At 42.0% G+C, this 26,110-nt stretch overlaps 1 protein-coding gene across 2 annotated transcripts in view; it reads right to left on the bottom strand.

The window, feature by feature from the left end:
* DRC11 (dynein regulatory complex subunit 11) overlaps window positions 1–26,110 on the bottom strand; it is a 120,865-nt gene that overhangs the window by 33,042 nt on the left and 61,713 nt on the right. For both annotated transcript variants that reach the window (XM_085879867.1, XM_085879868.1), the window contains exons 13-15: window positions 23,029–23,078; window positions 22,476–22,558; window positions 19,089–19,202 (exon numbers count right to left, since the gene is read on the bottom strand). In XM_085879867.1, the coding sequence (XP_085735993.1) occupies window positions 19,089–19,202; window positions 22,476–22,558; window positions 23,029–23,078 (247 nt within the window). The remainder of the gene's footprint in view (window positions 1–19,088; window positions 19,203–22,475; window positions 22,559–23,028; window positions 23,079–26,110) is intronic.

Genomic DNA, 26,110 nt, shown 5'->3' on the forward strand with positions numbered 1-26,110 from the left:
CCATGCATGTCCATGGCTTGGAAACAAACAATCACACAATGTGTACAGCGCTTGCCAAGTGGCTTGAGCACTCAAGGAAGCACTTTAACAAAATGGTTGAAAAGGATCAGCTGGCTTTACAAGCGATTAGCATTCACCGATCGGTCATATAAAGACTATGCACCCAGAGATTCCCGGAATGCCGAGCAATGTCCGAAATGGACAAATTGACACTTTTTTTTAGCAGTCGAAACTGCTGCTGAGGTAAATTAAGAAGTTTAAATTTTGAAATTTGGCTCAGATTAAGAGATTACAGTGGTTATGGCATGTGCGGAAATGAAATAACCTCACGAACGCTGGTGTCTCGGGCGTTTATAAGCATTGTAATGTATCCAGCAAATTGTAGGTATGATGATCTGGCATTCGATTATATGAGCAAGGAAGGTGAAAAAAAAAACTTTATCGTTAAAAAAACCGTTGCAGTCTGTTCCAAGTCAAGACATTGTGGGCAGGCCAAAAAAAAAATGGAGAATTAAGCCCCCAGCAGGGGACAGCAAGGTGACCATGCATAACGCCTTGATAAAGGATTATTACATAAGGCCGTTAATTCGTGACAAAAGGGGTGTTTATATTAACAAAAACACCCAATTTTGATTCAAGCACTACCTTGGAGTTCTTTTAGTATTCCGACAAAGTTTGGGGCTGCTAGGTTTCATGGTTTTGGAGTTATAGAGGAGATGGACGAACTGACTGACAGACATACACTGACATGTATTCGTATACTGTAGATAGTAAAAGCTTTCGATTGCGTTGATCATGAATTGATGTGGATTATGCTAAGAGAAATGGGGATGTTGGAGCACCTGAAATGTTTCATAAGAATCCTGTACACTAAACAAGAAGCTACAATAAGAACAGATTATGGAGAGATGGAATGGTTTGGTATTGGAAAAGGGATTAGACATGGGTGCAATCTCTCCGCTTACTTATTCAATCTGTACCTTGAGTACATCATGAAAAAATCAAATTTGGATAACAGAGAGACAGAGGCTGGAGTCAGCATTGGAGGAAGATGAATCAACAATCTAAGGTATGCTGACAATAGCACTCTGTTGGCAAAAAGTGAAGAGTGCTTGATGAAACTGCTGCAGGCCATGAAGAAGGAAAGTGAAAAATCTGGTCTTTATTTAAAGAGACTAAAAAAAGACTAAAATTTTGTCAATAGAGAATATCGACGTGTTCAGATTAGGATACAATCACATGGAAATAGTGGAAAGTTTCATCTTTCTGTGTTCTAAAAGCGAAGTGAGTGGAGAATGTAAAAGAGAAATTCATGGATGGTTCGCATTGGGGAGAACAGCAATGCTAGGATAGACAAGGATCTGGAAAGACAAGGATCTGGAAAGACAAAGATGACAATCCAAACCAAGAGGAGGCTGATGAATGCTCTGGTGTTTCCAGTTGCAATGTATGTATGGATGAGTTGTGGACAGTGAAAAAGAAAGGAAGAAGATTGCCAGTTTTGAAATGTGTTGTTGGAGATGAATGTTGAGGGACTGCAAGAAGAAAAACAAATCAGTGGTTGAAGAAATTTGACAACCATGTACATTGGAAGCACTGATGCTAAAACAGAAAATGTAATACTTTGAACACACCATGCATGCAGAAAACGAAAGTCTGGAGAAGTCAACCATGCTGGGTATGATTGAGTCAAGAATAGGAAGAGACATACGTTGTATGTGCCTGCTGGATGGCGTAAAGGCTGCAACCAAGATGTCTCTGCCAGTGCTTCAGGAAGCAGTGCAGGATAGGGATGTTTGGAAAAATCTGATCATTCATATCACCAGAAGTCGGTGACACTTGATGGAACGAGTTACATAACCATAGGAAGTTAGCGAAAGTGCTATCCAACCTCAACCTTGCTTTAGCAATTGGCCCAGACGGCATCAGTTTTCATGTTATCACATGTTGCTTCACTAGTCTTGCTTCCCCTTCGACTAAGATCCTCAGCCAGTCCTCCTTTTAGACAGTTGATCAGGAATAGAAAAGAGGGATTTCACTGCAACCAAAGCATGAGACTGTATAAGTGTGCACTCATTTTTATAATGGTAGAAAGTCATACAATTTCTTATTTCTTAACCAATATGAAGAAATAACACTCCTAAATTACAGGTATTTGGCAAATTTATGTGAATGAAGCACAGGTGGAGTTGTGTTTAGCTAGCTACTGATCTGATTTTGGCAGCAAATCTGATCAAAGTCTTGAAAAAATGTGATTGCTTATATTATTATTATCATTTTAAAAAGATGATCTAAGACTCATAGTGGAGCTGCCACAGACACATGTACATCCAGACGAATATATGTGAGAATGCATGACTGTTATATGAGACAAACACAGCCACTGAACTTAGGGTGAGTGCCATCACTTCCTTTGGTACTCTGGGTACCAGCGACATCACAACACCTTTCACCCCACACTCAGCAGGGCATTTCCTTACAGCCGGGGTTGAAACTTTTAAAATGCCGTGACCATCAAGGAAGGATGGAGCACGTACCATTTTAAAAGTCTTAAGAGGGACCAGCACATTTTGAAGTCTTTCGTATGTCTCGGCCAGGGCTTGAACCACCGATCTTCCAGACTCGGAATGCTTGGCTTAACATCGTAATATTATTACAAGTCTATATAATCTGCGTTGATCAGTGTTATCAAAATGGGTGCCAACCATTTGACAACCATGTGCAGCAAACCAGATGGGGTATCTAGTCTCGTTCCCATCGTGTGCTGCATTTTGGCTGCTGGTTGCAATATTGGTTAGGGGCGCAGCTATGTCGCTGATGCAGTGCTCCCATTACCAGTATACTGCTGCTCATTTCGCTGACCTCAGAAGGATGACAGGCTGAATCAATCCCCTGATGTTAAATTCAGTGGCCAACAGGGCTCGAACTCAGGATCCTAGGAACCCAAGCCACCACCCGAACCGCTAAGCCAACACCAGGCTATCTAATCTAGTGTCTGAGATATCATATAAAACGTTACCCCACTACACAAAATTCAACTTTGACCAAATATGTCATTAACATGTTAAAAACAATCACAAGGATTGTCAGTTTATTCATGGTTTGCTGGCTCCAGAGTAGGTGATAATGTTGGATGATATCTTGTGTTGGTGGAAGTTTTATGCAAGTAAAGGATGATGGAACATTTCCATTCAAAGCGAATTGGCATTTGTTGCACAGGGTGGTTTGCCGCACAGCTTCATGACCAATTTCTCAGCTCTTTCCCAGTCAAATTTACCTGTTTCATTCTTGGACCCAAGTAATTCTGGTTGCACAATGGAAATCTTCCAGGTGGACTTCCTATCATGGCCACCGGATCAACTGGTTCGATCACAACTGTTTACTGCATGGTATGCTGGCAAAGTGGCGACTATATCTGGTGGGAGATATTCTACTATATCTGGTGGGAGATGGCAAAGTGGTGACAATATCTGGTGCTACTATATCTGGTGGGAGGCTACTATATTCGTGGATGTGAGGGCTTTTCGATGTGCCTGCACTCATCCATACATTGGAGGAAAATCCAGTTGTAATGTATCAACAATGAGTACATCGGTATCTTTACTGCAAACAATTATTCTATGATATCCACTATTTGATGCACCTAAGACATGCAAAATCATTATGATATCTGCCTTCTTGTGGGAGGATTATGTCTGTATGGATGAGTGAGCTGTGTTGAGTCACAAAATAAGTGTTCCTGTAAAATACTAGATAGTTTAAGAAGGATGTTTTCTGGAGGAACCTCTCCAGTGACTACTCGATGCAAGTCTTCTGAGCCATGTCTCAGAACCTTTTCCCTATTAATGACTGCCTTGGCCTGTTCTTGCCTTTCCTTCACTGGACTTTGCTGAAATATTGCCATCTGGGTTACATGAAATGTCCCCTTTTCATCAAGGCTCTCTCCCATCATATCAAGGTTGTCTACAGAAAACTGAACAAACTTCCTCTCATGTACATTTTGAGGGATGAACACCATAAAGTTTTCTAGAAAACATTCAATTTGTGTAGAGGATATAGATGCAATCTGTGGAGAACATTTGGGCCTCACCCATGATCTTGCTTGGGCAGACCATATTTCCAAGATGGCCTCAAAGCTAGCTGCCACCAAGGCATGCCCCATCATGCAAGGTCTTTTCTTGGCCAATCTGAACTTTTAACAACATAAAGGCCTTCATTCACAGCCTGATGGAGCTCTGCTCTTTCCTTTTGGCTTGAGCTCCTGCCTCACCTTGCACTTACTGATGCCGTGAAAACCAAGGCCCTTAAGATCAATGCGATCTCCCGTAATGAAGCTGAGTATCTTGGCCTGTTACTCTCATATCTCAGGAATGTTGGTGGCCTCTCTGTATTCTACTGGATCATTTTTGGTCTCACACCCACTGCCCTTTCTTGGCTCTGTCCCTCCCAGGTTTCTGCAGCGTGCACACAATCTGCCAATAACTCAATTCTTGTTAAACTCCCAAAGTCCAGGCTCACTGCTCATCTCCATTTATCTGTTCCTCTTTTCTCTCAACTGTGGAACAAACTTACTGATAGTCTGCTTCTTCCCTGCAGGCTTCACGACAGCTGTTTACCACTACCTCAGGTTATCCCCCAGCCATACTCATGATCTCTTCCACCCCAAATTATCCCATTCCCAAACATTCCCTTTTTCCAAGTAATTTGAATTCCCCCCCCCCCTTGCTCACCTCTTTACATTTGTCAGTTTGTTGGTAGGTTTGTTCCTTTTCTGTTTCATCCCCACTTTCCCCTTCTGATTCCTGTTTCAGCTTGTGTGCAGCTTGCTCACACCGATGTGCCCTTCTCCTCCTCCCCTTGATCTCACTTTCACTTCTACTTTGCTGTTGGTGTCCCCCCCCCAAAAGGTTCCATCTTGGTTTCATCAGACCACAGAACTTTTGCCAAACAGCTTCAGAATCTCCAGAGTGTGTTTTTGCAGACCTCAAACAGGACTCAAGGTGGGCTTTTTTGAGTAATGGCTTCCTTCTTGCCCCCTACCGTACAGGCCAGAGTTGTGGAGTGCTTGGGATATTATTGTCACATGCACAGTGACCAGTTTTTGCCATAAAGGCCTGTAGCTCTTTCAACGTTGCCATTGGCCTGTTGGTTGCCTCTCTGATCAGTCCCCTCTTTACTTGGTCATCCAGTTTGGAGGGACAGCCAGATCTAGGCAGGGTCTTGGTGGTACCATACATCTTCCACTTCTTAATGATCATCTTGACTGTGCTCCAAGGGATATTCAAGTCATTTGAAATGTTTTTGTATCCATCCCCTGATCTGTTCCTTTCCACAGCTTTTTCCCGGAGGTCTTTTGAAAGCTCCTTGGTTTTCATGGTTGTCTTTGCTGTGAAATACACTACCCAGTCGAGGAAACCTACAAGAACAGCTGATTTTATTCTAAAATAATCAGAATCACTACAATTTAACGCAGGTGGAGGCCAATTAACTTGGTGGGTGTTTTGAAGGTTATTGGTTACACCTGAGCTAATTTACAATTGATATTATAAGGGGGGTGGACACTTATCCAACCAATATATTCTAGTTTTTATTTTTAATCAATTTTCTGAAATTTGTAGGATTTTGTTTTTCATTTGGAAGTTGTGGGTTACAATGTGTAAATAAAGGTGGAAAAAGTCTGATTTAATGCAATTTAATTCCATGCTATAAGGCAACAAAGGGTGAAAATATTGAAAGGGGGTGTAGACTTTCTATCGGCACTGTATATATGCAACTGTATCGTCGCCAATATTATCACCACTGGCATGAAGGTAATCCAGAAGAAACATAGATTTTGTCACATGGTAAATCAAAATCGCTATGGCTATTTGCCTTGGTGTGTTTTTCTTCCCTCCTGCAAAAGAATAGATGATATCTTGTCCTCAGGTGAAAATTTTCTGGTGAATTTGAGTCTTAGCCTGACACATCACCAGCTTGTACAGATTTTTCTTTACCATCAGACAATATCCAGCAGAGTTTACAAACTATTGGGTGTACAGGATGCTGCATCACTTTGGTTGATATTATATTCCTCCAGTCCTTAAGTTTTTCAACAAATCATGGCCCAATTTTGTTGCAACGTGACAAAGTGACTGTAAGAAGTGCTCGTTTTTTCCAAATGTGCCAACAGTTCCACATGGCTCTGCTTCACGTGCCTCAGTACAACCTTTCAGAACCTTCACAGTAAAATCAGAAGTCTAGGCAGGGAGAACCAAACTTCGCTGGTTTGGGTTACGCTGATTCCAAAATAGGATCGTATCACCATAATTGTTTTGTAGTTTGATCTTCACTGTGTCGGATCTTACATTGTGATTGTCAATATTACATAAAGAAAAAAATTTGGCAGTATTTATCGATAATGGCATTCATGGGAGAGATGCGACCTTGTCTGAACCCAAAACCAAGAACCTCTACTAATTGGGACCATGCTCTGTTGAAGGCAGTCTTCACTTGTGTTGCTACCTGAAATGTTACATCTGCCATTTGATTCTTTTCATCTTGATATTTGCAGGATTTATGGCAGTGATCTTCATAGGCATCAGATCATTTTCACCTGCATGACATTTTAGATTATGTTTTTGTTTTGTGACTTTCTTGATTGCTCTGTTCACTTCAAAAGACTGTACTGTACTTGGTGTAATTTGTCTTACTTATGAGTCTACCATCTGCACTTCTCTTTTGGTTATTGGTACCTTAACACTCGGTTCACCATCACCCACTGCAGTTGAAGTAGAAGACTGGGGTGTCTGTCAGCCACACTGTTTTTTTTAATGCTTAACAGATTGTTTGCTAGTGAAGGATGCAATACACCCATGATGCCAAACTGGTTCCTTAGATGCTAAATATCCTATATGAGGTTTTAGGTACCAGAGTTTATAGTCATTTTTACATTTATTGTGGTGACATATTTCAAATACAGTAGTTCCTCTACCCTTTCAATGTTTTGCTTCCTGGCTTTAGATGATGCACCTCCACTACATGTTTGACAGAACGTAGTTTCCAATTTATCACTGTTTGGACATGTTTTGGGAGCACCACAGCAACAGGGTCCAAGCTGTATTCCATCTCACTACCTCGATAACTGAAAAAAGGAAGAAAAAAAATCACAGGTCTCAGTGTCATGTAGCACTCATGCCACTTTTTTTCGTACACAGTGTTGAGGCTCATGGAGTAATGATTTATATTGTACATTAATTTTTTTCAAAAACATTGTGATCGTCAAGTTATTTAGCAGAAATCGTGATGCTGCAAAGAAAGTAATAAAAAATATACGAGGTTTCAGAATATATTTTACATTTGTGGTAAAAGCTGTATTTTGCCTTGGTGTGTTTATAGTCATTTTTACATTTGTGGTGACTTTTGATATTTGCAGGATTTATGGCAGTGATCTTCATAGGCATCATATCATTTTCACCTGCATGACATTTTAGATTATGTTTTTGTTCAGAATATATTTTACATTTTTGGTTAAAGCTGTATTTTGCCTTGGTGTGTTTATAGTCATTTTTACATTTATTGTGGTGACTGTTGATATTTTCAGGATGGTGACAAGTAAAAAAGAGAGTGCAGGCAGGATGGAGTGGGTGGAGAAGAGTCATATATACCAAGTCGTATAACACCAGGGGGTTGACTCAGCCTGTCATCCTTCCGAGGTCGGCGAAATGAGTACCAGTGTACTGGGCCCGGTGTATGCCCCGGTTAGAATAAGTGTACCATATCCCTGTGTGTCGTAAGAGGCGACCAGGGTTGCGTCAGGAAGGGCATCTGCGTAAAAACCTATGCCAAATCATTATGCGGACAACAAAACGAATTTCCATACCGGATCAGTCGAGGCTTGGGTTACCAACGACTGCCACCTGTACCGATGGTCAGCAGGGTACCAGTGGAAATTGTGCTACTGCTGGGCGAAGGAGGAGAAGGAGACGGGGAAGGCGAGTCCGGAGGCAGTGGGAGAGGGGGAAGGGTAGAAGTGTGGAGGTGAGAGTTGGAACTCTGAATGTTGGGACGATGACTGGCAAAGGGCGAGAGTTGGCTGATATGATGGAGAGAAGAAAGGTGGACAGACTGTGTGTACAAGAGACCAAGTGGATGGGGAGTAAGGTTAGGAGCATTGGAGGTGGTTTCAAACTGTTCTACAATGGTGTGAATGGGAGGAGAAATGGTGTCGGGGGAATCCTGAAGGAAGATTATGTCAAGAGGGTATTGGAGGTGAGGAGAGTGTCTGACCGAGTGATGAGTGTGAAGTTGGAAATTGAAGGGGTTATGATGAATGTCATCAGTGCATATGCACCGCATATGGGGTGTGAGATGGAATATAAAGAAGATTTCTGGAGTGAGTTAGATGAAGTGGTGGAGAGTGTATCCAAGGATGAAAGAGTGGTGATTGGAGCAGATTTCAATGGGCATGTTGGGGAAGGGAATAAAGAGGATGAGGAAGTGATGGGTAGGTACGGTTTCAACAAGAGAAATGCGGAAGGGCAAATGGTGGTAGAGTTTGCAAAAAGAATGGAAATGGCAGTGGTAAATACGTATTTCAAGAAGAAGGAGGAACACAAGGTACAAGAGTGGAGGAAAGTGCACACAGGTGGATTACATCTTAAGCAGGAGATGCAACCTGAAAGAGATTAGAGACTGTAAGGTGGTGGCAGGGGAGAGTGTATCTCGACAGCATCGATTGGTGGTCTGTAGGATGATTTTGGAGGTGAGGTTGAGGAAGAGAGTGAGGGCTGAACTAAAGACCAGATGGTGGAAGCTGAAGGAGGAAAACTGTTGCGTGGAATTTAGGGAGGAGGCGAGACAGGTGTTGGATGGTGGTAAAGATGGGTGGGATGATTGGGCAACTACAGCAGAAGTGGTGAGGGAGATAGCTTGGTGTGACATCTGGACAGAAGAAGGAAGATAAGCAGACTTTGTGGTGGAACGAGGAAGTGCAGGAAAGTATAAGGAAGAAGGGGTTGGCGAAAAAGAAGTGGAATAGTCAGAGAGATGAAGAAAGTAGGCAGGAGTACAAGGAATGGCGGCGAAAGGCAAAGAGAGAGGTGGTAAAGGCTAAGAAAAAGGCATATGACGAGCTGTATGAGAAGTTGGATACAAAGGAAGGGGAAAAGGATTTATACCAATTGGCAAGACAGAGGGACCGAGATGGGAAGGATGTGCTGCAGGTGAGGGTGATAAAGTATGTAAATGGGAATGTGCTGACGAGCGAGGAGAGTGTGTTGAGAAGGTGGATGGAGTACTTTGAGGAGCTGATGAATGAAGAAAATGAGAGAGAAGGTTGGAAGAGGTGGAGATAGTGAATCAGGAAGTGGGGTGGATCAGTAAGGATGAAGTGAGGACTGCTATGAAGAGGATGAAAAGTGGAAAGGCGGTTGGCCCAGATGACATACCAGTGGAGGCATGGAAGTGCTTAGGAGAGATGGCAGTGGGGTTGTTAACCAGATTGGTTAATAAAGTCTTGGAAAGTGAGAGGATGCCGGAGGAGTGGAGATTAAGTGTACTGGTTCCGATTTTCAAGAACAAGGGTGATGTGCAGAGCTGTGGAAATTACAGAGGGATAAAGTTGTTAAGCCACACCATGAAGTTGTGGAAAAGAGTAGTGGAAGCTCAGTTGAGAAGAGAGGTGACGATTTGTGAGCAACAATGTGGGTTTGTGCCAGGAAAGAGCACCGCTGATGCGATGTTTGCTTTGAGAATGTTGATGGAGAAGTAGAGCAAAGGCCAGAAGGAGTTACTTTGTGTGTTTGTGGATTTAGAGAAAGCTCATGATAGGGTGCCAAGAGAGGAGTTGTGGCATTGTATGAGGAAGTCGGGAGTGGTGGAGAAGTATGTGAGGATCGTGCAGGATATGTATGAGGACAGTGTGACAGCGGTGAGGTGTGCGGTAGGAATGATGGACCGGTTTTAGGTAAAAATGGATTGCACCAAGGATCAACTCTGAGCCCTTTCCTGTTTGCAATGGTGATGGACAGGTTGACGGACGAGATCAGACTGGAGTCTCCATGGACTACGATGTTCGCGGATGACATCATGATCTGTAGGCAGAGAAGGGAGCAGGCTGAGGTGAGCCTTGAGAGGTGGAGGTATGCACTGGAGAGAAGGGAATGATAGTGAGTAGGAGTAAGACGGAGTACATGTGCGTAAATGAGAGGGAGGGTGGTGGTATGGTGCGGTTGCAAGGAGTTGAGGTGGCGAAGGTGGATGGGTTTAAATACTTGGGATCAACTGTCCAAAGTAACGGAGAGTCTGGGAGAGAAGTGAAAAAGAGAGTGCAGGCAGGATGGAGTGGGTGGAGAAGAGTTGCAGGAGTGATTTATAACAGAAGGGTAGCTGCAAGTGTTAAGGGGAAAGTATATAAGACGGTAGTGAGACCAGCTATGTTGTATGGTTTGGAGGCGGTGGCACTAACAAAAAAGACAGGAAGCGGAGCTGGAGGTGTCAAAGTTAAAGATGCTGTGATTCTTGTTGGGAGTGACGAGGATGGACAGGATAAGGAATAAGTATATTAGAGGGACTGCGCAGGTAGGACGGTTTGGATACAAAGTGAGAGAGGCGAGATTAAGATGGTTTGGACCAGAGGTCATAAATCTCAAACCAGAGGTCAGGGCCATCCCTGGCTATATCTCCAGTACAAGAAAAGTCTGGCATCCTGCTCTGCTTGTCAAGCTTGCTGCCTGATCAGCATGCAAGACCATCATCACATCTGAGTTTCTAACATTCCATTCCACTCCTTGTGCGCTCAATACATTGCTATCAATGGAACACTCTCCTCCTTTTTTGAATACAAAGTTGAGGCTTATGCAAGCATGACAACAAAGAAAATAAATAACATAAAGGAGAGGGGAAGAGGGGAGGTAACGGTGTGTGGACTCCCCTTCCCCCTCCCCCTCCCCCCAATCACTTTCAATTACATGCCTCCATACATGTCTGATAATTAATCAGTCCGAAAATACTGTTATGGATTTAAGAATCGGATCTGACTAATGCACACAACATAAGGTCCTCAGACAGTTATTTCCATAAATGCATGTTCAGAATAGACCCATCCCATTGTCTGGTGGGATTTTAACTCTTTGATGCATTGGAGAAGGGTAGAGGACAGATTCCCTTTCGTTCTTATGGGATAAACTTTTCCTCTTTACGACACATTAATGACGTATGATTTTATGTTAGTTTTCATTTCTGCATGAGCGATTTTCACCGTTCGTGCACGCGAGAGATAGTCATGAGCCCAACGTAGACTCATTCTATTCCCCTTCGATCAGGAAGCATCGGCTTGGAAATGGACGATTTATTTACACTTTGGACTTACAAGACATTTGACTAAACATTCCGCGGGCTTTTCCTGAACAGTTATTCTGACGGTCAGACATGGCTGTTGATCATTTACCTCAGGCACCCACCTCTCAATCATTGACGTTTGACACCCACCTCTCTTTCATCGATGTTTGACATCCACCTTTTTCCATCGACATTTGACGCCGCGTTCGGTAGCACTATGGCTGCTGTCTGGCGTTTATGCAGTGCCCTGAGCATGGCATTGTAAGCCAAGCCTGTGTTAATTGGGAGTTGTATCTTGTTCGATGGTGAGGAAGGAATTATCGCAGGGTTGACGGTTGGAGGTCACGTCCAGCGATGTGCCAATAGGCAAGCTGGATTTGGCTGAGGTCTGCTTGAGGCTCTGCCCACACTGGTCGCCTATAAAAAGGACAGGAGGACCGCCTTGGTTACAGTTGGTGATAGCTCCTGACCATTGGTGATGATTGGTGACAATTCCTGATAATTCCTTCCAGCTCCTGACCATTGGTTACAGCTTCTCACATCTCCTGAGCGTTGGTTACAGCTCCTTACAGCTCCTGAGCATTGGTTACAGCTCCTGATAGCTCCTGACGGCTGGTGACAGTTGGACGGTTCCTGATAGTTCTGATCGGTACCTGGCTCTTGGCGTATCTGATTCTTGGCGTCCCTGGTTCCTGGGCGTGACGACGTGACATCGATTGGTGTTCGAGCTTGTTTGCGGGTGGGTGCATGGTGAGGCAGGGCGCTGGCAGCAGACCAAGGCACGCTCACACATTTTGGGTCAATTTATTTGATGCCCGACAACTTCTGCCTTGGTAAGCCGAGACCGGATTTCTTCCCCCCCCCCCCCCGAATGATCTGCTGGGTACACATGCCTTGTGCTGCATTGTTAAGTAAGGCATAATGAAAAGCATCGGCTCTTTGTTGATTTTCTAGAAATGCTGGTTGAATTCATTATTTGTTTGAGATTATTTTGATTGATTTGAATTCATTCATTTACACCACAAGGAAATAGAAAGTTCTTCAGTTTATTTATTTTTCTTCATAAGAAATCCCTTGTTGATGTTTCAACCTGTCCGTGCTTGTCATTTCCTTCCATTGATCCAGCATTGTCCGAACCTAGATATACCGGGAGGTAATTGCCAAACGAATTAACCTGTCATTGTTGGTGTGCACCAGCGTTAAACACTCGGCCACCTAACTTAACATCTAATCAAGATAAGATTGATGCATCGCCAAGGGTGCGTTCCCCAGTCAGAAGACCATGTGACCTTGAGTTAAACGGCAACTTAGATGCTGGACACTGGAACTCGTGGTTAACTGATTGGCGCTCGTGGTTGTGAAGCAACCCACCATACCACGAAGTTAATTGTGAGCGGTGACCACAGGTCTGGTTCTTCCGAGGAGAAATGAGGATTAACCCCATCATAATACACTTGGTACCCGTGGCCATAGCAATACTAATGTAATGGGTGATTAAAAAATGGGGCCCAACGCCCTATTCAGTGACTTTACATTGGTGTTTCCATTTTTGTTCACTATCTGTATCTTATAATCAAAAATAATTGATCATGATAACCGTAGATTTAACTACCAACATAGACGTTCTGCAATTAACATCAGCTTGTAGTGCAATCTCTTTCAAACTGGATGTTTCCATCTGACGTCTGACGTCGCTCTCATTTCAAACTCAGATCGAAGCCAGCAGCCCTTTTTATTGTATATTTTGCCAAATGACTATTCTTATCTGAAAATTCCAGGAATGAACATTTCTTGAGCATGATTTTTGTTTCCAATACCTTTGATGGGATAATCATGGCAAAAAAAGTTTATTTGTACGCAAAAGTGAAATTAAGGATTTATGATCCCCTTTATGAAGCTTCAGGGCCAAATGACCCTTCTAATCTGAAAATGCCAGGAATGAACATTTTGTGAGCTTGATTTTTGTTTCCAACACCTTTGATGTGATAAGAATGGGAAAAAATTTTCTTTGCATGAAAAAAGTGTAATTCACCTCCTTTGTTAACACTTCAAAGGGTCATTATTGAATAATGGTGGTGTAAACGCTGGCGGTGTGGCAAAGGAAATTTACCAGTGCTCGTTGATGGTCACTGGAGGATGATACAGAACTGCAGGATCTACCGGAGTGCTCAGTTCCTCAATACTGACCACAGGCTTGCTATAGCAACTCTGATGTTGCAGTTAAAATCCAGGAGAATCCCAGACTAGGCTGGATGTTGGCAATCTCAAAGATGAGAGGGTAGCTGAGGAGTTTGCAAACAAGCTGAGTGGACATTTGGGGTGTCTGGGTGCTTTGGGGGATCCTGAACAGTTGTGGATTGCCTTCAAGACCACCGACCTTTATGTTGCCGGTAGATGTCTTGGAACACACTAGAGGGCGAAGAAGAATTTTGTCTCTCAAGGGACAATGGATAGCATTGATCAGAGTCGCAGGGCTTGGCTGAATGGCAGAGTTGAGTTGTTCAGGGAACTGAGGCGTAAAACTGCATGTGCACGAAGGGTGGACAAGGAGGCCTATGTGCGAGGACTCTGTGAGGGGGGGGGGACATCACCTGCGGTAAAGTGATTCTCGTCCTGCTTCGAAGGGAATTCACGCATTGCATTCCTCCAAGCACATCCCACGGTGTACTACAGTAAGAACAGAGGGTGGTGGGCTCTTGACAGAGGAGTCTGAAGTGAAGGCCCGCTGGGCTGGTTACTTTGAGCTCTGCTCCTATGCAAATACGTTAGACAGGGTGGCCAGTACCAGGCTGATCCACCAACTGTCGAATTGGATGTCAGAGGTGTTACAGCCTCTATTGCTGACCCTACAATCAACTGTAGTCCACCTTCGTGCATCGAAGCACAGGCTGCTTGAAATGGGTAAAGCTCCTGGGATATGTGGCATCCATGCTGAACTTCTCAAGGCTGGTGGAAATACTGTTCTCATGTCATTGCATGCAGTTCTGTGCTCTGCCTGTAAAACAGGCATCATTCCAACTGACTGGAACAGGGGCCTTAGTGTCCCTCTTTGGAAAGGGAAGGGTGATCGCCAAGACTGCAACAACTACCAAGGGGTGACGCTGCTCTCAGTGCCGGGCAAGGTCTTTGCTCGGATAATTCTTGATAGGGTTCGCCACCATCTGCTTGAGCACCAGCATCCAGAGCAGTCAGGCTTTACATATAAGAGGTTAACGATTGACCATATCCTTGCTCTTTGGGTCCTCACCGAACGCAGACGAGAGTTTTGGCATGGGCTGCTCACAGCCTTTGTTGATCTCTGGAAAGCATTTGATTCAGTGAATTTGGATGCCCTCTGGAGGATTCTTCGTCTTCGTGTGGTGCAACCAAAACTGATCAATCTGATGTCTGAACTATACTCTGCTACTGAAAGTGCTGTGAGATGTGGTGGTACCATCTCTGACTTATTTCCAGTTGTTACTGGAGTTTGGTCCCCAAACTTTTCAGCACTTGTATGGACTGGATCCTAGGGAGGATGCCGGAGAGATCAAGCTGTGGTGCATCGTTTGGGAATGGCAAGATCTCTGACCTTGATTTCACAGATGATGCAGTCATCTTTGTGGAGACTCTAAATATCATTTTGGGGGCCCTCGAGGTGCTGAATGAGTAGGAGCCACTGGAATTAGAGGTTTCCTGGGTCAAAACGAAGATCCAGGCTTTCAATGACATCTTGGATGCTGCTGTCCTGTCTGTACCTGTTTGTGAGGAGGATGTTGAGGTCACGGAGAGATTCACTTGCCTTTGCAGTGACATTCATGTCTCTGCTAGCTGTGAGCCAGAGGTCAACAGACATCTGGGTCGGGCCTGGGGAGTCATGCCTTCACTTGATCATGGGGTGTGGCGCTGCCGGTACCTGTGCGGGAGGATGAAAGTCTGAGTCTTTAGGTCCTTGGTGCTTCCAGTCTTGATCTTGGATGTGAGACTTGGACTCTGACCAGGGATCTGAGATGGAGACTTAATTCCTTTGGTACCAGGTCTCTTGGGAAAATCCTTGGCTATCACTGGTAGGACTGTGTCCAGTGACTTGCTGAGAGAGACTCAAATGAGATCTGTTACCTGCGTAGTCCGTGAGCATCAGCCGCGGCTGAACGGACATGTGGCTCGTTTTTCTGATGCTAGTCCTGCTCACCAGATTCTCTCAGCGAGGGAGCCTAGGGAGTGGAGGAGGCCAATGGGCTGACCACATGCCTCGTGGTTGCAGCAGGTTGATCAGCATCTCAAGGAGATGGGGATGGGCCAGGCATCTGCCTGGGGGATGGACAGACTGAGGCCTCTGAAGTACCGGCGGAAAGTGCATGCAGTGACGCGCTACTCCGGTGCATGCTCCCGTACCTGACCTGACCTGACCTTGAATAATAATGCAAGACAATTTTATTTCTCGAGTTGCATGTTTTTAAATCACTGACTATATATGAAAGTGATTGCGGGGGGGGGGGGGGGGTGAGGGGTGGGGGTTAGGGTCCACAGCCCATTAATGGCAGGAATGTGACATTCAAGAAATTGTTTTTCTTTGCTACTCGACTGACACCGATATATCGTGATCATCAAACCTTTTGTATACAATAGTGTAATTTAAATCAAGCTGGCTCCCTAATTACTATCCCCCTTTTTGATTTCTCTTCAAATTGGCTTGAAAAGCAATCTTGGTTCTATCGATTACTTAATTGCTCTGCCTTTTGCATGTTCCTGGATACAATGTATCCTTGAAAATTAAAATCACTGATAAATATAATCAATACTTTTTCCAAACACCCTCACCCTCACAGGCATTCACTCCACCCTTGCCAGCATTGATTCCACCCTCACCCATGCCTGCACCAGCTCCATCCTCTCCATTTATTTCACATGAAAAGTTATATCAACCGATCAAGATCGGGTTATTTAGATCTTAGTAAAAGATCAATAAGAACATTGTTTAATCTTGCAGCAAAATAATTAACTTGGGAGCGCAACACAGCAATGGTGGGCCAAATAGCCTCCTCGTTTCCTTGTTTAAGGTCGTGCAAGAGTCTGTGATCACACTTTACACTCATTGTAGTCCCACGGGGAATGTGGAGTCATTCTGTGTTACTTTTGTTTCTCTATTCAGAATATAAATATTTTAACGTCAGTGGTTTAATTCTTCACAGAGAATCAACTTCGAAAATGGAAGTGCGTAGGTGTAAACCAAGCTCCTCCCCTCTCCCTGTCGAAGGAGACACCTGAAATATGATGGCCAGAACGCCTTTACTTATTGTTTCAACTTCAATTTGACTGATTAGGAATTGAACGCTTTTATTGTGATGTTGACCTTCTGCGTGTTATAATAATGTGGTACAGCAAATTTTGGATTAATTGGCCGATGGGAGTGGAATTGTATCAACATCAACTCATGTATATTATATTATATATGTGTATATATATATATATATATATATATATATATATATATATATATATATATATATATATATATATATATGTAGGATCACCCAATCAGGATCAGGTTACTTAGACTTTCGTGAAGAATGAAGAAGATTGATGTTTAAAGCTGCAGCAGCAAAAATTAACCCGGGAGTGCACCACATCAATTATGGGCCAAACGGCCTCATTTCCTTGTTTGAGGATGGTTTCTCCTCGGTCTCATGTTGACATCTTTCTTACATGATTTCCAGATACACACACACGCATACACACACACACACACACACACGCATACACACACACACACACACACACACACACACACACACACACACACACACACACACACACACACACACACACACACACACACACACACACACACACACTTCGCTCTTATACATATATGGCTAATTTAAGATTTTATTTTCTAATATAAATGAGATATTAAATAATCATGCAAGATTTACTCGCTTACGTTGAAAAGCAGCATGTTTTACTCAAACGGACTGCATGAAAATCCTGACACAGCTATCATTTTGTTTTGCCATGCTTATTGTGCAAAACGATTTTCTTTAGCTTCAGTCATTGCAATACTTTTTACCACCATTCATTGTTATATGGCAGTGTATTCATAAAGGGGACAATTTTTACATCTTTCAAGTGAAAATTAACTACCATATGCCAAATATGACAAAAGGTACTGAGTTAAAAAGAATGCTAAATTTGTATGACTTAGCTGTAAACAGCTTGGATTGAGGCTGCCCTATTGACTGGCTTTGAGGTTATACCCAAGCTCAAAACTGGATGGAAGCACACAGTTAATGCCTGACCTATATAAAACTGTGTTTTGCATCAGTCAACACAACTTGAAGTTTGATGAAACATGAGTTGATGTCTAAGTGGTTGTGTACAATTATTGTACACATGGTGAGCAAAGGGAATAATGTACGATGAATGTTGTGAACATATGATTAAAAATGTATTTGCATCTTAAATTATACCTTGCTGTTTTGTAATGTCATGTCTCATGTGCAATTTTGAATCCTGTAAAATTGAAAATTATTTAACTTCAATGGCAACAAAGTGAAGCACACAGTGAACCGATATCTCATGTCATTCACCATATCTAATCTAACCCTTTGACTTGTAGGATACAGTTCCTTCTCTCTCGTTCTCTCTCTCTCTCTCTCTCTCTCTCTCTCTCTCTCTCTCTCTCTCTCTCTCTCTCTCTCTCTCTCTCTCTCTCTCTCTCTCTCTCTCTCTCTCTCTCTCTCTCTCTCTCTCTCTCTCTCTCTCTCTCTCTCTCTCTCTCTCTCTCTCTCTCTCTCTCTCTCTCTCTCTCTCTCTCTCTCTCTCTCTCTCTCTCTCTCTCTCTCTCTCTCTCTCTCTCTCTCTCTCTCTCTCTCTCTCTCTCTCTCTCTCTCTCTCTCTCTCTCTCTCTTCTTTTCCTGATCATTCATTCCCTTGCTTATTGTATCCAACTGTTGCCCAAATGCTCCACTGTTCGTTCATAACCTCCATTATTCGCTCTTCCATTAGCCTTGATCTTGTAAAAATAAAATAAAATGACCTTCCCAACGATTCGTAATTTTGTCTGTTACTTTGTACTGTAATTATGTCATCACTGGAGTGATGGTTCCATTATCTTGTCCCAGTTTGTCATCGTTAGTGCATCGCAGCTCACAAGCCTGCAATGTTGATCTCCATAAAGTGGAAGCATAGAAGACATAAATCAATTATTGAACACTTTGGTGAAGTTTTTGCCCTTCTCAGAGTGGTGTGATAAAACACAGAATGATAATGATGAAAATAAATGAGGTGAAGTATTTGTGAGAGTAATAGAATGGATGATGATGGTTAAGGGGCATTTTCTTAATGACCAGGCAACACTATTTTTGTTTTCATTGTATGGGCAATTCATCGTACTGACAAAAAGTCTAATCTGATAAATAACAGCAAGATCGAGGAAAGAAATGTAAGTGTCCCAAATGATAAACTTCACAAAAGGTATAAGAAGCAAACCTTGAAAGAAGAGGGCATTATGTGAAGAGTTGTATTTCAAAATGCAATAAATACCATTATTTGATATTTTGTGCATGGCAGGTAGCAGATCTATGTTCCATGATAGTAGATGAATGGAAACAAAATATCTTACTTCAAAACACTGTACAAGCAATGAAGTTCCATTGAAGAAAAAAAACTGGCTTTGTTACAAAATGCGCTATCTGACATTTCAAGTATCCGACAACAAAACAGAGATATCTTGTTTTGGATTCAAAGGCTTTACGTGTAAAATAACACACAAAAGCGACAAACAAGTTTCCTACCAAGAGGAAGAATGACACACAGCTTAACTTGCTGATGTAGGTCAAACAGAGAGGGCACTGGCTCAGTTCCAGTCTGCAGCAGTTCCATTCCTGTACCCCGATAACTGTACTCTCCTGTGGAAACAGTACGAATCAGGTATAACCTCTGAAATATTGCAATTACTGACCACAATCAAATGAATGCAAGTGGTACAAAGATGGCTTCAGTTTCACAGATAATATTGCAACTCAAGAGATAAATAATGAGATTATTTTATTGATCAAACTTATGGCCAAAATTGGTTCAAACTACAATGCATTTTTTCTTGGTTTCTGCCAGAATTTACGATCATATCTACAGATGATAAACTTTTATATCCTGTATATTGCTAATATTGATTATTCGGAAATTGTGTATAACTAGCTTTGTAAGCCATATGATATATCGTTTGAGGTGACTGTTTCTTTGTGGGTTTTGGGTTTATGCACTCCTGAACTGCTGGACGGAATGAGTTGAAAACTGGTTGTTGTCCTCAGGGTGTGCAAGTGAAGATGAATGAACTTACTCTAACAGTCAAAAGTTTTAGAACACCCCCATCTTTCAGTTTTTACTGAAATTTAAGCAGTTCAAGTCCAGTGAATAACCTAAAATGGTACAAAGCTAAGTGGTAAAATGCCAGAGGTTAAAAAAAAGTTTAAGTTACCAAAAACTGAAAAATAATGTAATTTTCAGAGTTGTTAAAAAGGGGCCTTTTCATGGAACAAGTAATGGGTTAGCAACTGCAGCTGTTCTGCAGCAATGGAAGTAAATTAAGCCTTGAAAGTTGATGCAAATAATTCCTACAGGTGTCCCAACTTTTATTGATTAGTTGCAAACCCTCTTTCTGTATAACAGCAGTGTTGGAACAGACTGTCTTGCTACACCCTCTGAAGCATTATTTGGACAATATCGCACTGCAGGAAGTAGTATATTGCTATCATAATGGCGAGTAAAAGACAATTAACAAAGGAAGACAGACAGACCATTACAACCCTTAAAAGTGGAGGTCTTTTCTTCGGAGAAATTGCAAAGAAGCCAAGGTGCCAGTGAATACAGTTTTCTACACCATCAAAAGGCACTTGGAAACTGGAGGAAACTCTGAGAGGAAGAGGTCTGGCAGACCCAAAGCCACAACACAATCAGAAGACAAGTTTCTGAGAATCAACAGCTTGCATTGTAGGTGGCTCACAGGACAGCAGCTTCAAGCACAGCTGAACACTGGTCGAAGTAAAGGAAGTCTCTGTTTCAACTGTGAAGAGAAGACTTCGAGCTGCAGGTTTGACAGGTCGAGTGGCAGTAAGAAAGCCATTGCAAAGATGGAAAAATAAGAAAAAGAGGCTTGCCTGGGTCATGAAGCACCGCCAGTGGACTACTGAAAACTGGAAGAAGGTCTTATGGACTGATGACTCAAAATTTGAAATCTTTGGTTCATTAAGCAGGGTTTTTGTATGCTGTCAAGTTGGCGAAAGGATGGTTCCTCAGTGTGTGATACCAACTGTCAGACATGGAGGAGGAAACGTGATGATCTGAGACTCTTTTGCTGGATCCAGAGTCAGTGACTTGCACAGAGTGACTGGCACACTGAACCAAAAGGGCTACCACAGCATTTTGCAGCGCCATGCAATACCCTCTGGTCTATGCCTAGTTGGTCAGGGGTTCATCCTTCAGCAAGATAACGACCCAAAATTCCAGGCTATGTCAGAACTAACTAAGAAGAAAAGAACAAGACGGTAGGCTTCAAATCATGGAATGGCCAGGACAGTCTCAGGACTTAAACCCCATTGAGCTGCTTTGGGATGAACTGGACAGAGGGTAAAAGCAAAGCAACCTCCAAGTGCAACACATTTGTGGGAACTTCTGCAACAGTGTTGGGAAGAACTTTCCGAACAATATTTGATTTCCATTGAAGAAAGAATGCCACGAGTATGTTTGGCTGTTATATCTGCAAAAGGTGGCTGATTTGTTGAGTAAAAAATTTAGATTAATTTTGTTCAACAAAATGATTCCATGATTTCTTTTTTAACTGCAATTGTTTATTTGTTCAATGCTTTAATTTCAGAGTACATTGAAACATTAAACTGCTTCAATTTCTTTAAAAACTGGAAAAATGGGGTGTTCTAAAACTTTTGAGCGGAAGAGTACATCTCCAATAAATGTTTTGTTTGCTTTCTTAGGAAGGAAAAAATGAAATTTCACAGATGCCGACAAAACAAGGATTCATTAAGGTGGGTTTTCACGGGGCACGCGAACGGTTCGCGAAGGATGGGAATGTCGAAAAAATGGCAAAGTCCAACATTCGTATTTTAGGCTCCAAAAGTTTGCCAAACATGCGCGGGGGTTCGGAAGCATCGTCAATTGTTCGCAGGAGTCGTTTTTTGTTCGGCGGGAATTTCAAAAAATTTCAAAAAAGTGCACAAAAAGTCATCCGCTCTGCCAAAAAAGTTTGAAATTTCGGCCGAACAAAAAATTCCCATCCTTCGACATTTCGACATTCCCATCCTTCGCGAACCGTTCGCGTGTCCCGTGAAAACCCACTTTTAACATGTTGAAACACATAAATTAACTTTTTTTCTGGGCTGGGGGGTTTGCAATGTAATGCATTGCAAGTATGACTTTCATGTGGAATGACTAAAATACATACATATATATATATATATATATATATATATATATATATATATATATATATATATATATATATATATATATATATATATATACATATATACATATATATATATATATATATATATATATATACATATATATACATATATATATATATATACATATATATATATATATATATATATATATATATATATATATATATATATATATATATACATATATATATATATATATATATATATATATATATATACATATATATATATATATATATATATATATATATACATATATATATATATATATATATATACATATACATATATATATATACATATATATATATATATATATATATACATACATATATATATACATATATATATACATATACATATATATATATATATATATATATATATATATATATATATATATATATATATATATATATATATATATATACATACATATATACATACATATATATATATATACATACATATATACATATATATATATATATATATATATACATACATATATATATATATACATATATATATAAGTAGGTGTGCCTACGAGTCATCCCTACCCTCTTCTGTTTCTTCTAATAAAATGCAATCCTGTACAATGCTTTTGAAATAGCTGATAAAAGTGCAGCTCCTATTACTGCAGGTTTGAACATGTTCCAAATTTTGCAAATAATCACATGCTGTGTCAGGATTACATCTCACCTGTAAGGTTGGCCAACTGTATCCTCTGAGGTTGCACAAGCACTCCCTGATTTACCAGTTCCTCAAATAAAGATTCAATCGTCCTGAGAGCATACACATTGTTAATTGTACATCTATAACATTTGTGTAATACGACATAATGTACATTGTCTGAAGTTGTCCCGAAACCACAAACACCTGCACTTTCTAACGATGCCATAATGTGGTGGAATAAAATCACAAATTGACTTTTAATAACTTATCCTGTTGTAATATGTGCTTTATCATTGCAAAAGCTCTCATTGCTGAATTACTAATTAAAATGCTGTCCACAGGTTTGAAAATGTTTCGTAATCTTTCGTAAAAATGTATTTCTGGTTTGGCACAAGGTTTGTTTCCCTGATTTTCCATTGTTTGGGTCTTCCTGCATTATTCCGGAGAGTGGAGACACCACAAGTAGCTGTGCCAGCATGGTTTTAACTTGATGTTGGAGATTCCGTGACAGTTGTAAAATAAGTCGAAGAGCATTTAACAGCTCATGTAAAATGTTAATGTCAAAATTAACTTTACCCACCGATTTGCTGTGAGATCGATTGCCTTTCTTGTCTTTTTAGCCTTTTTTTTCTGCAAATAAATGAGTGTTTGTCACTGCAAGTATCCATTATGGTAGTTCATTTGCTACTAGTTTTCTATTATGAAGTGCGATGAAAGAGAGTGAGTCCATTTATTTATTTGGTATGTCAAGGGAATGGGATTGGTGTCTAAGCATAAAGAGTGTGTATGAGGTGTGATGGGAAGGATTGGAAGGGAAGGCAGGATGGTGGACGGTGTGGGGGAAATGCATCTTTTCTTCAGTTTGGTGTATAGCTAGATCACAACAGAACAGATTTTAAGCATTGTACTTTTTATTAAAGTTTATTTTCAATTATTTTACATTTTACTTTCGCCTTGAAGAAAATTAATACGACGCAAGGAAGTTTGGGTTGTGGAAAATGTGAACGGAAGAGAGAAACATGGAATCTCACAAAAAGGCAAAGATGTTCGTTTGATACCACATAAGTACATGGATCTTCAAAGCAAAACCATGATGTAGAAAACAAAGTAGTGAAATATGAGGAGGATGGAGAGGTTATAGATATGTGAGAGGAAACAATCTGCAGCATTTCAGTAAATGGTTAAAATACTATGACTTCACATTGCCGTTCATTAGCTTTAAGTAATTGCTCCTCATTGTGTTCATGTGTAGGGCCACTGTTTCCACATCAAAAACATTATTTCGTGATAATTTTCCATGTTCATTCAAAACTCGAAAGCAGTCAACAGCATGCCATTACAAATCCCTACGCTTCCTACCTTAATCAAAGATGAAAGATGGCAAAAAATTATAGCAGGAATTACCCAATATCAAATGTTGAGCTTTAAAAATCTTGTTTTGACCCCTGTGACCCAGAGTCCCCACCCTCTGGGGGCATGAACCCCAATGGGGGTCAAATCCAAAGAATCGTGATGTATTTCATGCGTCCCCCAATGTTGATTGCATATATAAAGTTTAATTTAGAAAATGTTTTAAAATGTGCCTGTAATTGCATTTTATGGGATTTGACCTTTTGACGCTGCCCCAGGGTCTCAGGCAAGAGGACCAAAATGATACCGCTTTTGCAGCTTCTTGTCATGTGGTAATCATAACTACCAGGTTTGGTGAATTTCTGCACAACCGTTTCATAGAAGATAATGTGACAAACAGGCAGACAGACAGATGGAGCTGATTGCAATATCCCCCCACTTTTTTGAAAATCGAGGGGATAAAGATGTTCTATTACAATGGTGATAAAGTATGCCCACTTCATTATAACATCATGAAACTTCTGATTTAAGGCACCAATGGCCATCGTGCACAAAATGAACTGCAGACATATTTCAGTGCTGAGATTTCAACAACACTTTATTTATTTTTAGTTATTACCTTCACCAGAGGAGAAGGTATTGTTGCGGAAATGGGCCCTTAGTGGGTTATTAAATATAGGATTAGCCCAGATCCCCCCTTAAATGCATCTTCAGCCAGGTTCTTTGGTAATCGGACGTTACATGTGTGTCGGGAGGTGTAGCAGGCTGTCCAGTGTTCATACAGTGGTGGTGTACCGAGAGGTGCCTTCTTTTTCCTTCCCCTCTTAACGAGCCCCCACCCAGCGCTCTGACAGAGTCAGTCAACAGGACATGTCAGAAACCCATTGGCGGAGAGCTGCTGCTCTCGAATGATGGACCAATCATGGGTCCCCAGGGGTGGTCTGAGAGGCCCGCCCCGAAAGGCAAGAGGAACTGTTTTTGTCCTGTCTGCGATCTGCTTCGTGAGGAGTAACTTGGCCAGCCGTTCCTCCTTGGCCATGGATCCAGCATGTCGGTCATTCCCAGGCTCATCCTGAGTCCAGCCATGGGGCCGCTGACTGTCCTTTCTCCCTGTGTGGCTGGACCACATCTTTTCATCCCGTCGATCCGCCTGCGGAGCACAACACCTGGATTTGGCCGAGTCTGGTGTACAGGCCAGGCCTGGATTCACATACTGGACCTTGTAGGGAGCCAGCTGGAACACACCATAGATCTTTCGTTCTTGTGCCGTCGACCTTACAGGGGCTGGACGCGCCGAGGCTGGTGCGTGAGCGGTGCCGACAAAAAGACGTCGTCGCCGCCATCTTGCCACGCGGCATGCGCGAGCGGTGCCGATAGGAGTATGAGCGCCATCTTGCCACGCTGCATGCTCGAGCTGGGCGCTCGAATCCGACACCATCGGCTTGTCACGAGCCGCATTCGTGCCTTCGACACTTTTCCTCTCGTCCATGAGGCACCATCAAGTACGCCGTGTCTTGTATGCATGTTGTCCAGGCCTAAGGTTTATTTTGCTGGACCCCCTTCGAAACCCATATCCTAGCTCCCTAGATAAGAGCGGGTTATAGAAGAATTATCACATTGTCGTGAATGCTTTGCTTGTGTCGAGTTCCCCAATGTGTCCCCAATAAATCTGGCTGATTCATACGAAATTTGCCGCCTTGAATTTATTCGTGTCACGCTGAGGAACAATCGCTTGATTTGTATTTAAAACCAAACTGGCTACGGACTGTGTCAGACTTCGCTCGGTCTCTGATCAAACCCAGTCTGTAGCCGGGGTGTATATCCCCAACTGGCAAGGCACAGGGGTACTTTGGAATCGTGATCTTAGTCGCGTGACCCGAGACCTGTGCCGAACTAGCCGGCGTTATAACCTCTGAGACGGCAGTGCTGTTAAGTGCCGCCGAATCTTCAACAGTATTACATTTGGGTTCTTTGTTTGTGTGTCTGTATAAAATGTGAATGTTTATTAATTACATTGGACTCCTATATATCTTTAGAACGCTTGAGACTCTTTAAGACCCGTAAGACCATTAAGGGGACCCCATAAGACCCTTAAGGACCCTTTCAACCCTAAGACCCCTCAAACTATTCGACCCTTTAGAATGCAAACACCCTTCAAGACCCCTAAGACCCTTTTACACCCCTAAGACCATTTAGACCCCTTAGACCATTTAATACCCCAAAGACCATGAGGATGCTTTAGAACCCTAACATCTTTCAAGACTCTTCAGACGCCTAAGAGCCTTTCGAACCCTTAAGACCCAATAGATCCC

This window comes from Eptatretus burgeri, chromosome 4 (genome assembly GCF_056783735.1).
Source record: "Eptatretus burgeri isolate ZD-2024b chromosome 4, Ebu_testis_v1, whole genome shotgun sequence".
Classification (NCBI taxonomy): domain Eukaryota; kingdom Metazoa; phylum Chordata; class Myxini; order Myxiniformes; family Myxinidae; genus Eptatretus; species Eptatretus burgeri.